The following is a 15,618-nucleotide window of genomic DNA, read 5'->3' on the forward strand; positions in this document are numbered from 1 at the left end:
AACTTTATATACACATATTGTTTCCCATATTTTTCTCACTTTTCACCAAATTTTTTTGTTTGTTAAAAACTGAGCTTTTCGTGCCTAGACCTAACCCTCCCCCTATTTCTGTACTCCTTCTGCTCTCCAGCTCCATTATGCCCCCTGTTCCCCTCTCCCCATGTCTGTACATGTTCTGCTCTCCCGTGTACTCTTCCCTCCCACCTGTGCCCCCTGTTCCCCTCTCCCCATGCCTGTACATGTTCTGCTCTCCCGTGTACTCTGCCCTCCCACCTCTGTGACCCCTGTTCCCCTCTCCCCATGCCTGTACATGTTCTGCTCTCCCGTGTACTCTGCCCTCCCACCTGTGCCCCCTGTTCCCCTCTCCCCATGCCTGTACATGTTCTGCTCTCCTGTGTACTCTTCCCTCCCACCTCTGTCCCCTGTTCCCCTCTCCCCATGCCTGTACATGTTCTGCTCTCCCATGTGCTCTGCCCTCCCACCTGTGCCCCCTGTTCCCCTCTCCCCATGCCTGTACATGTTCTGCTCTCCCATGTACTCTGCCCTCCCACCTGTGCCCCCTAGTCCTCACTCCCCATGTCTGTACCCCTTCTGCTCTCCTGTGTACTTCCCCTCCACCTGTGCCCCCTGTTCTCCTCATATCTGTACCCCTTCTGCTGTTCTGTTATTTTTTACGCGCTACAGGCAGTGAGGCATAAACTGTCATAGGACCCAGACACTATGGAGTAGGACCCCATTTTTTTTTAAAGTGAGGGGTCCCTTGGACCCACACTTTTTTTCATTTAGTGCAATCACTGGGTGTAAGGGGGGCATTACTGTGTGTAACGTGAATGAGGGGCACTACTCTGCAAAGTAATGTGACAAAGGGGCACTATGATGTGGAATAATTTGAATTGGGGGTACTATTGTGTGCTCACGCCCCTTTCCAGCGAACACACGATGCGCGCATACTACCGGATTCTTTTATGACGGGGGGCACCAATGCTCTTTATGTCTAGAGGGCATCAATATATGTAGTAACAGCTCTGCTTTGGTGTGCACAGACGTGTCCTCATCTGCTCAGCACCTCTGCCCTAAAAAATTCCTACAGTGATCACTATCTAATATTCTACAACTGCTAGGCTAGGCCTTGGTCAGTTGGGAAAATGCCTTCCCTTTACTTTGCGCATGACATATACCAATGTAGCGCCAGCTTTACTTAACAGAACTAACCAAATACCAAATGTTTAATATGGCACATGTTTAAATCCCCTGCAGAATGTGCTCTTTTGTGTGTATTTTAATACAGAGAATGATGTACACTTTTATGCTCTAATATTAATTATATGTGTAAGCGCATAGACTAAGATGTGGGAGGAGTCAGGATTAGTAAGGGGAGGAGTCTATGCCAGGAGCCAGATGCTGACACCAAGATGGGCCTGTGTGCTTTCAAATGCCAGGGCCTATTTTTAGTCCCAGTCCGGCCCTGCTGGATGCACAGGACTGAGGGGGACAAGTATCAAAGCTTCTACAGAGAAGGGATGTTCCTCATAGCAACCAATCAGTTTCTAGCTAGTATTTATCAAGTACATTCTATAAAACAATAGATAGAAGCTGATTGGTTGCTATGGACTTCACTCTGTGGAAGGTTTGATACATTCAGAGTTGAAGAACTCTCTGCAGAACAGTTAACCCTTTGTGCTAAAGAAAAGCTGAAAATGTAGTCTTGTTTTCAAACAAATATTTATATTACATTGTATCAACTAGACACATGTGTGTCACTGGCGAGTCCAAATCAGTGATTGTGGGCTCTATTTACTACTATCCGTATTTAGAATGCAGATTGTAGTGTGATATTACCGACTATGTTCGCATTGCGAAATCAGCCAATATCACAGGGATTTACTAAAAATCCCTTGCAGGGACAGAGCTTGCGATAAAGCTCTGTCCCTGTGAATCCCCTCCGCACACTTATCACGGTATTTTCACAAAAAATACAGTGATAAGTGCCCACGCATGCGCCGACCGGCTGCCGCTAAGCCCCACCCCACGATATCGCAACCCCCCACCCTTAAATACACTTACCTCCGGTAATCGGGGCTCCGCTGATATCCTCCGTGGCTCTAGTCAGCTGATCTGGCTGCCAGTGCAGGATGGGAGACCAGCTGACCGTAGGGAGGACATCACCGGAGCCCCGATCACCGGTCCATGGACTCAGGTAAGTTTTTTTTTTTTCCACTATATATATATATTTTTTTTTTGCCAGTGATTAGCGTGTGGTCTGTTTAGACCACACAGCTGATCACTGAGGCCAGCTCCGGGCTCTGCTCTGCCTGTTAGAGTGGAGCAAGATTCCAGTAACCAGGGCAGACCCTGGATAACGCCACCTCCCTGGTATTTTTTCACAATTTATTTTTAGTAACTTGCAGAGATCGCATTTCCCATTACAATTATGGGAAATGCGATCTGAATACTGAAAATATGTGATAATTAGGGGTTGGACTCCAATTGCCATTTAGTAACTTTAGGTGATACTAAAATAATGTGAAAACACCCTTTTTCACTTTATTTTAGTAAAAATAATGATAATAAATAGAGCCCTGTGTCTTTTGACACCAGTGGCCATGCTTAGACAGGAATTCTGCGCTCCATGGGGCTGATTCATCTGCATCAGGCCCCTGTGTCTAATCATTGTAAGAATAATTTTGCGCTCCAATGGTCAGACCTACTCTTACAGTCAGCCCTGGTCTATTGGGCAGCTGGCCAATCAGATTTGAGGGTGGGGCATAATGGGTAGCGCCAGGGGGGCGGAGCGATTTTCCATATCAGTGAGGGGCTTGGATGGCATGGAATCATTGGATCTCCGCCATCAATCGCAAAACTATCAACCATCGGTGGTTATCCATCGATGGTTCGTAATTGTTGGCCATGCTTAGTCTGCAGTACAAGCAGAGTCTTTCTGTACAGATGAGTGCAGACACTCTGTGTGGACTGGAACGATGGCATGTGGCTGCGTGACCTATGACATCACGGCACCTCATTGTTGTTCATATGTCACAGCCCGGGCCACGTATGAGTCGTCGGAAGAGCTTAGGGCTGCCCAGACCAGGACAATGAGCTAGCACTGCTGTTACTGCGAAGGACACCGCACCCACAGTAAGTAATCACAAAATCCAGGGATTGAAGCTTCAATTAAAATCCTGGATTTTTTGGGGATTAATCCTGGGATCCCGCGGATCAGGTTCCAGGGATTGGCTTCCCTAGTTTTCACTGTTTCTGTACTATGTAAGGTGCTGCTGACCCCTTGTTGGCACCATATATAAAATAAAAATAATAAATAATAATAATAATAGTATTGGATGATACTGACTTCAGCTTCTGTATGAAGCTGCTGTACTGAAAACTAACCACTAGGTGTCCTCCTGTCAGTAACATTGGGGAGATAGGTGGTGTATATTAATGAAAGGGCGGTGCTGTGACCATTTCCTGGTTGCTCTGTGATGTGTATTGTAAGGTGAGTGTTGACTGTGGTAGTACTAGGCTCGTATCGTTGTAACTGGCTGGAGGGTCTTACCATATACAGTCAGCCAGGTGTACTGCTTACAGTGAGGCACCTGTATACTGCATTACATACATGTGTGCTGCTTATATACTGCTCCTGGAGGCTGTGTTACATATGTGTAGTGCTTATATAGTGGTCATGGGGCTGCAGTTCATACATGTGTTCTGTTTGTATACTGGTCTGGGGCTGCATGACATGTCTGCTGCTAATATACTGCCCAAGGGGGCTGCATTACATACATTGTTCTGTTTATATACTGCCCATGGGGGCTGCATTACATGTCTGCTGCTTATTACTGCCCATGGGGGCTGCATTACATGCATTGTTCTGTTTATATACTGCCCATGGGGGCTGCATTACATACATTGTTCTGTTTATATACTGCCCATGGGGGTTGCATTACATGTCTGCTGCTTATATACTGCTTCTGGGGGCTGCAGATAACATACATGTGTGTAGTGCTTATATAATGGTCATGGGGGTGCGGTTCATACATGTGTTCTGTTTATTAAGCAGGGCTGTAAAGAGGGTTGTGAGAATCGTGCCGCTGATCAGGAACGCAAGGCCAGGGAGTGCACGCTCACTACCCTGGTGGTGGCACCCTTTTTAGGCACGGTGCAGCTCCCATCCTGAAGTCGCCCTCAGCACCCATCCTCTTGCTCCCAGCGCTAGTGCTGACATCACATGCTCCAACAAAAGAAGGAGGGAGGAGGAGGGGGTTATGTATGTACAAGTCCAGAATGATATAGCTCCATATTATGCCTCAGTCTGTGAAGAAATAAATTCTCATCCATTTCTAGAAAGTGCTATACGTTATTGTGGCACCCTATAATCCATTTGGCAATATTGAAATCGGTTTTCGAATCTCTCGCTGCCTGGCTGTTGTGATCATTTATTTGCTGAATGGAGCCAGACAGATTCGTAGAACAAATTGACCATTGGCAATTACAGCCCAAGCCAAGGTGTAGTTATTACTGAGGGGTCTATTTACTAAGCAGTGTTAGGAGACAGAGTGAAAAGTGATAAAGTACCAGCCAATCAGCTCCCAGCTGCCATCTCACAGGCTGTGCTTGAAAAATGACAGTTGGGAGCTGATTGGCTGGCACCTTATCACTTTCCATTCTGTCTCATAACACTGCTTAGTAAATAGACCCCTCTGAGTCTGAAATGTTTCCATAGGTTGTAGCCAGAAAATGTAGGACACCCCAATGTTGTTCTACATGATATAGACAGTAGATGGATTTGCAGCGCACAGGAACCCCAAAAATAAATTAAGTGTAATGTAATAACAATGTGTAAATATGGGTAGCTGATATATAATGCATTTCTCTCGGGAATGATACACACACGTGAGAATGTGTATGGTTTGCAATGCTTAAGAAATGCATATTTACATAAATCATTGCATACAGCAGGTCTGGCCAACCTGTGGCTCTCCAGCTGTTGTAAAACTACAAGTCCCAGCATACCCTCTCTCACCAATCGCCTGGTAAAGCATCCTGGGACTTGTAGTTTCACAACAGCTGGGGAGCCACAGGTTGGCCAGGCCTGGCATACAGCGTAATATCATTGCAGTTTGCTCCCTGCCTAACACGACTGCAACCTTGCACATCAATTTAAACAATTAATTGGTTTCACTGAAGTGTATATATCAAATGTTATTTTTGAGCTTGATGTGTAACTTTTTTTTTTTTCACATTTGTATAATAGCCTTTAATCCTATGCTATCCTTAGCAAATATAAGCTTCCACTTCTGAAGCTATAACTTATAAAGCAAAACTGGTTCCATTCTAATAATAAATATGATAGCAATATATGGACAACTCAGGGGTCTATTTACTAAGCAGTGTTAGGAGACAGAGTGAAAAGTGATAAGGTGCCAGCCAATCAGCTCCCAACTGTCATTTTTCAAACACAGCCTGTGAGATGGCAGTTGGGAGCTGATTGGCTGGCACCTTATCACTTTTCACTCTGTCTCCTAACACTGCTTAGTAAATAGACCCCTCAATCTTACATCTTTAGATGCGTATAGTAAAATGTGTGCTTCTATACAGCAGATTCTGACTTACCGGTAGAATCAAACCTGAAGGATCGATTTGATGCCTGCATATGGCCACATTGTAACCAAAAAGATACATCTTGCAAAACTCCTAGCAAAAACTTTAAAAAAACAAAACAAAAATACCATTCATTCCTGGAGAACTACTCCCCTGCTCCCAATGATCAATGGACCGGTGAGGATTTGTCCAAGGCTGTACATGAAATGGGATCCAACAGCAATGGGGAATTTTCAAGGGCTGAAAAATTGGGTAAAGATCCTTTAGCTTCTAGCTGGAGTAATGGAGAATGTAGCAACGTGGGAAGTTCAAAACCAGCAGTCGATAGTGACATCTACAGTGAAGACCAATCATCAATATCGCCAGCAGCTATCACAGAGGAAGAGCAGGAGGGAGAAACCTTGTTGCCAAACCGTAAGCCCAAGAAAGACCTTACTAGTGTATTATCCACATTTGGACACCAGATGACACCAAGAAAAGATAGTTGCCTAGGAGAGGAAAGCGAAAAGCATTCAAACTTTACAGCAAAAACACAAACCCAAAAGGCAAAGACGTACACCTGCATATGTGGTAAAGACTACACCACCAGCTCACATCTGTACAGACATCAGAGGACCCACACAGGAGAAAACCAGCTGATCAGTGGGCGCATTCTTGGCGTAACCTGGGAAGAGAAGACGACAAAGGTGAAATCTTGTACCTGCATCTGTGGGAAAAGCTACACCATCAGCTCACATCTGTATCGGCACCAGAAATCCTGCAAGAGCATGCTCGAAGAGAACAGAGACGACTGCGTTCCATATCTCCGGGCAGAGGAACAGGAGAGAAGACTAAAGCCATACGTCTGCGCTTGTGGAAAGAGTTACACGTGCAGTTCTCATCTCTATAGGCACCAGAGATCCCAGCTAGAAGCAAAAACTGAAAGGAGATATATATGTGACTGCGGAAAAGCTTACGGTAGTAGCTCACATCTGTACAGGCATCAGAGGACACACACAGAGGAGAGGTTTTTAGTAGAAGAACACAGAGATGACTCAGTGGAAGACACTGAGATATAGAGTCAGAAAGCGAAGATCATACAATGGGGGAAATCCATGCTAGCTCTGGACGTCTAACTAATGGGCGTCTATCGGAGTAATTCAATTGTTGCTCCGATTAGGCGCCCATTAGCTGCAGCAGCCATATTTTATTTCTGACAGCCTCCAGAAGTGCGAGAAATAATGTGTGAAAAGTCTTTAGTTTAGGCGACCACGAATAGGTAGTTTGGGCGCCCAAACCACGACTTTAGACGCCCAAAGCAGGATTTAAGACGGGGTTAGCTGCTTTATATGGCTAAAGGCCGTCCTTTTGGGCGTGTAAAATACTAATAGGCATCTGATCAGAGCAACAATGTAATTGCTTAGATAGACGCACATTAGTCAGACACCGAGCGTTAACATTTGAATTCCCCCCAATATGTTTGAGTAAAAAAAATTATACTTGTAGTTATAATTTTTATCGACCTCAAAGGGCCTTATTTAAAGGTGGCTGAAGTTATGTAGAAAAAAATGATATATTTCCGGCGCATTCAGAACCTCGAAAGCATATTCTTTTGTAATTAGTACTTGTCACCTTGTTTTTTAATGCAAAGCCCCCAAAAATAAAACCACAGTAGTGTACACTCTGCATGGCATGTATTTATTTTATATGTGCAATGATTGCACCTTTTTTGAGTAATAGAAACACCGTGGACAGTATCACGCCATTGTCAGTCAGTGGTTGGTATCGCAACGCAGGCACAAAATGATTGTATGCGCCATTTGACCTGCTCTCTGGCCCTGATTCAGAGACGGACGCTCTGAAAGAGTGCTCGCTCTGAATCTGGGCGTTTTCTTTTTTTTTTTTTTTTTTTGTGCGGCCTCCTGGCCGCTTGCATAGCTGTGGGTGACCACCCACAGCTATTGCGAGCGGCCAGGTTGATGGTCATCGCGACCATCGGGCTTGCGACGAGACCCTTGTGGTAGGGTCTCGTGGCCGCAAGCCCCAGAGAGCTTCTGGCTATAATAGAGCCGGAAGCTCTCCCACTGACATCACTGGTGATGTCAGTGGGGCCGCCCCCAAACGGCAGGCGTTCCTTCGGGAACGCCTCCGTTTGGCCAGCCACCCCCCTTGCCCGCCTACCAAACAGGGTGAGCTGTCATCGACCGCTCGCCCCTTTGGTGCGAGACCCGGAGCAACGGAGCACCCGTCGCTAGCCGGGTCTCGCGCATGCGCACGACGGAGCCGGCTCCGTCGCGTGCATGCCCAGTGGGCAACATTGACCTGGTTGCGAGCGCTCAGCGCTTGCGACTGGGTCTGAATCAGGCCCTCTGTCTGATTCACACCCCCTCGCTACCATATTTACTCCGTCCCCATTCCTCTTCTGCTGGCGCTAGGTCTGTCCTGTCTCCCTCAAAGTGGGAGCCATTAGAGGGGCAGTGTGCACCCAAAATTCCCCTGCGTGCACATTGGGGAGATGGGACAAAGCTTAGAAAATTATTATATAGGTACTGATATCGACTACCTTCCACTTGGGGGCGAATTCAGTTCATGCGTTCTTGCTGTAATTCTTGCTGGTAATACGCAGGTTAATTGAATAGCTTGAAATTCGCATTTACATTTACACACATAAATGGGTTATCGTGGCTAAATGAATTTGGCCCTTAGACTGGTAAAAGCTGGGTTTTAGACCTTAATTTTGATAACCCAATGTCCGCTTTTTTACATAAAAGCTGGTCGTCCTCACTTGATTTGAGCATACTAAGTTATAGACCTATAATATTGAATGGAAACTGCTCACTTTATATATAAATATATAATTTAATATATGCAGGGGTTAGAAAAAAGTAAATCAAATTCTAAAAATTATATATACTGTATTTTTAGAATTCAAAGTAGGTAAAAGAAAAATGTATGGAATAAAAATCTAGGAGGGTGGGGAAGCAGAGCTAGTGACTAACAGGTTCCAGAGGACCCCAGAGCAGGTGAAGGAAAGGGTGGCCACCACACTGCCTGCACGGCCTATCCATTACTCGACTTTGTGTAGTAATGTTCTCAAAGTTGTGTAATGGATAGCCAGGAAGGACCAGCGATGCACGTGCACGCTGGGTCCTTGCCGACCCCGACTATCTCCTGAACATGCCCGTCAACCTGACGACTATCAGATTCGGCATGTTCAGAGATAGGAGGTCGGGCTCCTGCACTGAATGACGTTCAGTGAACGCCGTTCAGTGCGGGTACCGCACCTCGGCAACCTGAAGGTCTGAACGCTAGACGTTCAGTCTTTTCAGGTCATCTAGTGGATAGGCACCAGGTGGACGACTGACCCCACTGACAACCAGGTGAGACAGCCCCCATCCACTTGAACTTGGGGACAAAGCCACAAATCAGGTGCCCCATATTTGTAACAATTGGAGTTAGGTGCCTCCCCTATAATACATTTTAACTTTGGGGTAACGTACACCATATGTAAGATTTTTTTTTTTCATGCATTTCACTATATGATGTTGAAATTAAATGTTTATTGATCTTTAAATAGGCATCTAAAATACGGTAGTTTTCATGGAGAGCTCAGAGAAGTCTGTCTTCCAGTTATGCAAACCCACAGAGCCTGTTTCTTTTTTTTTAATCCAATACATTTTTATTGTTTTTTTTTTAAATATATAACAAATTTACATTGTAAAAAACATTGCAAACAATACAATAAAAAACTACTAAATCAAAAAAAAAAAGGGAAATGTGTGTGGTCTCACTTCGCATCATTTTAAATAGCAAATTAATTATATTCCTTTCTTCACATGACTTGCAAACAATAGATTTATAACTTGACATATATATATACGGCAGTACCTTTTCACACAACAGCATTCACGTACTATGGTAACGTAAGTCCCTGGAGTTAAGCACAGGTTAGGCACAGTCATCCTTGAACAACTATGTGGAGAATCAAGCCATCTTTCCCAGGTAGCATAGTATTTCTGCACTGCGTTTCTGGCAGTATAAACATACTTTTCATGTGCAGCTACCGCCCCAACCAAGGATAGCCATGTTCCCAGGTTTGGCCCTGAAGTCGCCATCCACTCCCTTGCTATACAAACTTTGGCAAGCGTACAGAGATTAGTAGTGTATCGTAATGGCATGTTTATCAATTGTGTCCGCATCAATCACAGCCACAATGCATGTTGTAGGGGTAAGAATATCTTTAGGTATACCCGTAGAAATTATAACACGGAGTACCCCCTGCCAAAAGGAATTCACCAGAGGACAAGACCATATTAAGTGCCAAAAGTTCCCCTCAGATGAGTTACATTTAGGACATTTTGAATCCGTCCTGCCCCCTATTCTCATTAATCGGACTGGTGTCATATATACTCTGTGTATTATAAAGGATTGTATCTGCTAGTATCTAACGGACGTGGTAGCAAAACGAGGACTAGCAAGAGCTGCTCTCCAAACATCCTCCTCCATCACTCCAACATCATTTTCCCATTGCAGCTTTAAAGATAATAACTCAGACTTATGGTGCTTATTCAACAAGTTAGAGTATATCCCAGATATTAAGCGGCCAGAACCAGCAGATTGTAATAAAGTTTTAATGGGAGACGCCTGTAGAGATAGAGGAACTTCAGAGAACTGAGCATTGATAGCATGTCTAAGCTGGAGGTATCTAAAGAAGAAATGGTTGGGGACGTCAAACTCTAGGCGCAGCTGGTGAAAGGACTTCAACGTTTCTGCCTGAAATATCTGCCCAATAGACACTATACCCCACTGGCCCCAGGCCTCATCGACCTGCAGAGCAGAGAGCTCCCTGAGACAATTAGCATGAGCAAGGGGAGTATCTGGATCTATGCCCTGTGCTTGGAAGAGACGTGAAACCAGTCTCCAGATAGTGATGGCCTGCCTAAATAAGGGCATATTAACTATATGTATATTATCGCTCAGCAATGGAGATAGGCCTGTCTTATAGTGAGCCAGGACAAGGGAAGGCAAGGAATCACCAGTCTTGTTATTAATCCATTCCCATACATGTGTCAATTGTGCAGCAAAATAATAAAATTTAAAAAAGGGTAATGCCAAGCCACCAGAATCATGAGGCCTAGTTAAAGTATCTAATTTGATCCTGACTCTTTTGTTGGCCCACAGTAGAGAGGATAAAAGGCCATCAATCTGTTTAAAAAATTTCTGAGGAATATACATCGGAGAATGACAAAGAATGTACAGGATTTTGGGTTGGAGTACCATTTTAACAAGGTTCACTCTTCCCATAAAAGTTAGTGGCAGTTTACTCCAAATTGGGACACGAGATTTAAGATAGGCAATTTGCGGCAGTAAATTCAGTGACAAATATTGTTGAGGGGTATTAGAGATCCATATACTTAAATTAATTCACCCATTTTAAAGGAAGATTTATAACAGGAACGTCAGGGCAAGTCCCCCTGAAGGGAAGGATACATGATTTATCCCAATTAATTAATAAGCCAGAATATTTTCCAAATTAGGCAATAACCTCCAAGGCCTTAGGCATAGAGGTATCAAAGTGCGTGACAAAAAGTAGTATGTCATCCGCATACAACGCAATTTTATCTTCCCTGGATCCTAGCTAAAACCTATGTATGTCAGTGTGATTTCTAATCATACTGGCCAAGGGCTAAATGGCCATAGCGAACAGGATGGGTGACAGGGGACATCTTTGCCTTGTTCCCCTATACAGAAAAAAGGATGTGGAAATAAAACTGTTCACCGACACCCTCGCCACAGGGTCCGTATATAAAAGCTTTATCCACTTAATAAAACCCGGGCCAATACCAAAACGTTCCATAGTCTCCCAGAGAAATATCCATTCAATCGAATCGAACGCCTTGGCGGCATCCAGTGAAACGATAGTAGAGGTTTGTGGGTACCCCCGTTTTATCTGTAAGTGTGTAAATAACCGCCGTAAATTTATTGCCGTGGACTTACCAGGCATAAAGCCTGTCTGTTCAGGGTGAAACAATTGGGTTATGACCCGGTTAATCCTGGAGCCTAATATTTTTGCAAAGATTTTTACATCTGTAGTGAGGAGAGAAATGGGTCTATATGATTCAGTCCTGATAGGATCCTTACCGGACTTTGGCAGGACAACTATCAGTGCCTCAGACATAGAATTTGGCAACATATTATTTACATAAATTTGATTAAATAGCTCTAATAGCTGAGGTATAAATGTTTTGTTATGTTTTTTGTATAACTCCAAGGGGAGCCCATCTAAACCAGGGGCTTTACCATTTGGGAATGACTTGAGGGCCACCTCTACTTCCTCTAATGTCAATGGGGAGTCAAGAGAGTCCCTTGCCTCCGGGGAGAGTGTCGGGAGTGATACAGCAGACAGAAATTCACGCAACTCCTGTTGGGAATGGACCAACCTAGACCTGTAAAGGTCAGAGTAATATTTAACAAATTCCTCAACAATATCTGGGGTGCGTACATATTCAGCATTATCTGACCCAACTAGTTTTATCACTGTATTGGGTGACTTTTGTTCAATTCGGGCAAAGTTAGCTAGATAGGAACCGGGTCTATCACCTGATGCATACTGCAAGTGCGAATTAAAAAGTAACTTATATTGGGCCTTGTCCATCAAACAATCCTTCCACAATTTTTGGGCATCCCACCAAGCTTTTTTATTTAATTCTGAACTGTCAGCAATATAGGCTAACTCCAAGGATTTGCATCAAGCCTCTAAATCCATTTCAACTTTTTTATAGGAAAACTTCAAGCCAGCAACTTTACGAATAAGAGAGCCTCTGAGAAATGACTTAAAGGCGTCCCACAAAACCGAAACAGATGCTGTACCACTGTTTAATACAAAAAATTCTTTCCTCTCCGCCTCCAGCTCGGCTCCAGAGCCCATGCGTGACAGCCAAAACGGATTAAATTTCCAAAATTGTTGGCCCCTCCGACCCTCCAAGTCCAAACTGATTGTTATTGGGGAGTGGTCAGAAATCCCCCTGGTCTCATATGTTATCTTGTGGATTCTAGGCAACAAATCTAGTGTAGCTAAAGCTAGATCAATCCTGGAAAATGTTGAATGTGTGTAAGAGAAGTAGGAGTATTGTCTCACAGAGGGGTACCTCACCCTCCAGGCATCAACTAGGCCCATTCCTCCAACCATATTCGAGAAACCTGTTCCCCTCCCCTGTGTAACTGGAGCAGACATTCTATGTCTATCTAACAGAGGGTCTAATACGTTATTAAAGTCCCCCATGCATATAGCAGGTGTTCCCGGGAATAAGGCCAAGAATGCGGCGACCTTTTTGAGAACATCATGGGAGTATGGCGGTGGGATATATACTAACAATAATAATAAGGATATAGAATTAATTTTACATTTTAAAAACACATATTTACCCCATGCATCACACTGCACCTTTTCCAAAAGGAACTGAACAGATTTCCGCACTAGAATAGACACACCTCGTGACGCTGAAGTATGTGAGGAGTGATATGTCCATCCTATCCATGGCTTCTTTAACAACAACAATTTCCCACCCGCCAAATGAGTCTCCGTTAGACAAATTATATCTGAAGCGTATTTTTTTACCTGTCTGAACACCAGCGATCTCTTAACCTTATCGTTCAAACCCCTCACGTTCCAAGTGAGAACATTAATATTGTGTGAAGCCGACATTCAGACAGTTACAAAAATATTTAAACATCCAAAGAATCATGACGATTAAGTACATGACACCGCACAAAATAGAAGGAAACCACTACAATTAAAAAGAAAATAAGCAAATTATCCCATACAACTAGCATGGACCCAGCCCCTATAACACCCCCCACCCTGTATACCACACCCAACCTAGGCATACATTATACCTGAACACCCTTATCCCACGCTATTAATCTAAACTAAACAATTCAATAAAAAATATTACCTTGCTTGCATAAGATAAATGGAGCAAAGTATATAATAACCAAAGAACAAAACACCTGGAGGCCTCCAAACATGGAGTCTTCCCCCGGGAACAGAAACATATTTTTAGAAACTGCAATATATATTACCCGGTATCTAACCAGCAGAGAAAACATATATGGATCTGACCATATACGACACAATGCTACTACGCACAAATACTATACATAAATATGAATAGGTCTATAAATATATAATGTAGGCATCAGACCCTTAGTGATATACGATAATTTGTCTACATAATAACAATACCGTTAAAACATGAACCATATATACTATAACAGAAACGCATTATGTGACAGACTTGTAACCACATATAATTGGTGTAACACAAGATAAAAAAGCAGGATATCAATCATTAGCCAGCGCTTCTCTAGTTGGCCTGCGGCGGTCCAGCCACAATGCCGCTTCCCTCGGAGTCGTGAAGAATTTGGTCCCACCATCAGCAATGACACGAAGCTTGGATGGGTATAACATGGCGTAAGAAATATTAAGATCACGTAGACGCCTTTTAATCGGGAGAAATTGGGCTCTATCTTTTTGTATTTCCATAGCAAAATCTGGGAAAACAGAAACACAAGTCCCATTCCATTGTAATGGACCGCTAGTGCGGGCCAATCTAAGAACAGAGTCACTGTCACGGAAATGTAAAAACTTTGCTATCAGAGTACGTGGTGGTGCCCCAGGGGGCAGGGGTCTAAATGGCACCCGATGAGCTCTCTCAATTGTGAAGTATGATGAGAAAGAGGTAGAACCGAATGTGTCAGACAGCCATTTTTCCAGGAATTTTTCAGGATTGGTTCCCTTCTCTGGCAACCCCACGAAATGAACATTATTACGCCTTAGGCGTCCCTCCATGTCGGACATTTTCCTCTGTATGGAAATAAGTTGTGAATCCATAGAGTCAACACGGACACTTAGAGGTGTTATTTTATCTTCCAAAGTGGAGGTGCGAGTCTCCACCTCACCAACTCTCTCCCGCACACACTGTAGGTCATGGTGTATAATTGAGAGATCAGACTGTACTTTCCCAATCTTTTCTGACAAGCTAGACTCGCAAGCTGTCACCGCCTCAAGAACGTGTTGAAGCGCAGCGTCAGACGACTCAACTGAGGTTGCTGATTCTACAGGGGATGTAGGAGGGGATTTGACTCCCTGTGCAGCAGAAGTGGATTGGGCAGGAGGTACTCTGGAGAACTTTTCCAGTTTAGCTGTCGCAGCCGAATTCTTCCCCATTGTAACAATACGTATAGGAGGAGCTGACTGTATATTACTGTATGAGGCAGGGTACAGTAGTGTATAGAATAGATATTGGCAACACCACTACCTTCGTAGCTGCGTATTATATATGAGGCACAGAGAGAGCTATATTAATAATAATAGCTGCTGCCAGGAGGTGAGGTGCAGAGGAAGCGGGGTCCACATATATATCAGCAGGCAAGACCACAGGCACAGTCCTGCAATATGGGAAGCAGAGCTGAACGCACACACAGGATAGTGAGGGGAGCTCTCACCGTCAGCCACACAGGAAGCCCGCAGGGTGTTTCACAGCTCTGCCACTGGCCGCCAGGAATCACCTCCTCCCGTCTCACAGGAGCTGCTGCCAGGACACTGCCCCATCGGAAAAGATGGCGCCGGCGGCGCATGTGATCAGGCCCCGTCTCTTGAGGACAGCCTGCTGCTGGGTAAGTCAGCCCCCGCAGCCGCACCAGCTCCGCTCACCGCGGTCACCACACCCTCCGCCAGCCACGCACCGGATTCAGGTCCCCGGGGAGCAACAGGATGTGCAGACAGGATGAATGGGTCCGGAGAGCGCACCAGATCGTGTGCTACAACATGCTCTCCATGGCCACGCCCCCCCCACAGAGCCTGTTTCTACTTCAAGGACAGGACGTGCATATGCATAGCTAGATGAGGTAGAGACGGGATCTTTAGGTGTATAATATAATATTCTATCTAAGTTGCAAAGCTGATCTAGGTTCCGTATATCCTTTAGTACAGTCTGTGCATAACTAATGGCTTGTAAAAATAGAAATAGAAGAAAAGGA

The 15,618-nt window shown here is 44.4% G+C and overlaps 1 protein-coding gene across 2 annotated transcripts; it reads left to right on the forward strand.

Annotated features, from left to right (window-relative positions):
* Nucleotides 1-3,438: 3,438 nt before the first annotated feature.
* Nucleotides 3,439-7,842, forward strand: LOC148475053 (uncharacterized). 2 transcript variants are annotated; one of them, XM_088457784.1, is made up of 2 exons: nt 3,439-3,493; nt 5,596-7,842. In XM_088457784.1, exon 2 carries the CDS (start codon nt 5,805-5,807, stop codon nt 6,654-6,656), a length of 852 nt encoding a protein of 283 aa, XP_088313910.1. In that variant the 5' UTR covers nt 3,439-3,493; nt 5,596-5,804; the 3' UTR covers nt 6,657-7,842. The 2 variants fall into 2 exon arrangements, with proteins under 2 accessions (XP_088313910.1, XP_088313911.1); XM_088457785.1 differs by having other exon boundaries at nt 3,474-3,493; nt 5,599-7,842.
* The last annotated feature ends 7,776 nt before the right edge of the window (nt 7,843-15,618 follow it).

The sequence above is a fragment of the Taudactylus pleione genome, unplaced genomic scaffold, assembly GCF_031769625.1.
Source record: "Taudactylus pleione unplaced genomic scaffold, aTauple2 ptg000783l, whole genome shotgun sequence".
NCBI classification, from domain to species: Eukaryota; Metazoa; Chordata; class Amphibia; order Anura; family Myobatrachidae; genus Taudactylus; species Taudactylus pleione.

What these genes read in the sequence shown, in the direction of transcription:
- LOC148475053 (XM_088457784.1), top strand. Translation starts at nt 5,805, where the DNA reads ATGGGATCCAACAGCAATGGGGAATTTTCAAGGGCTGAAAAATTGGGT.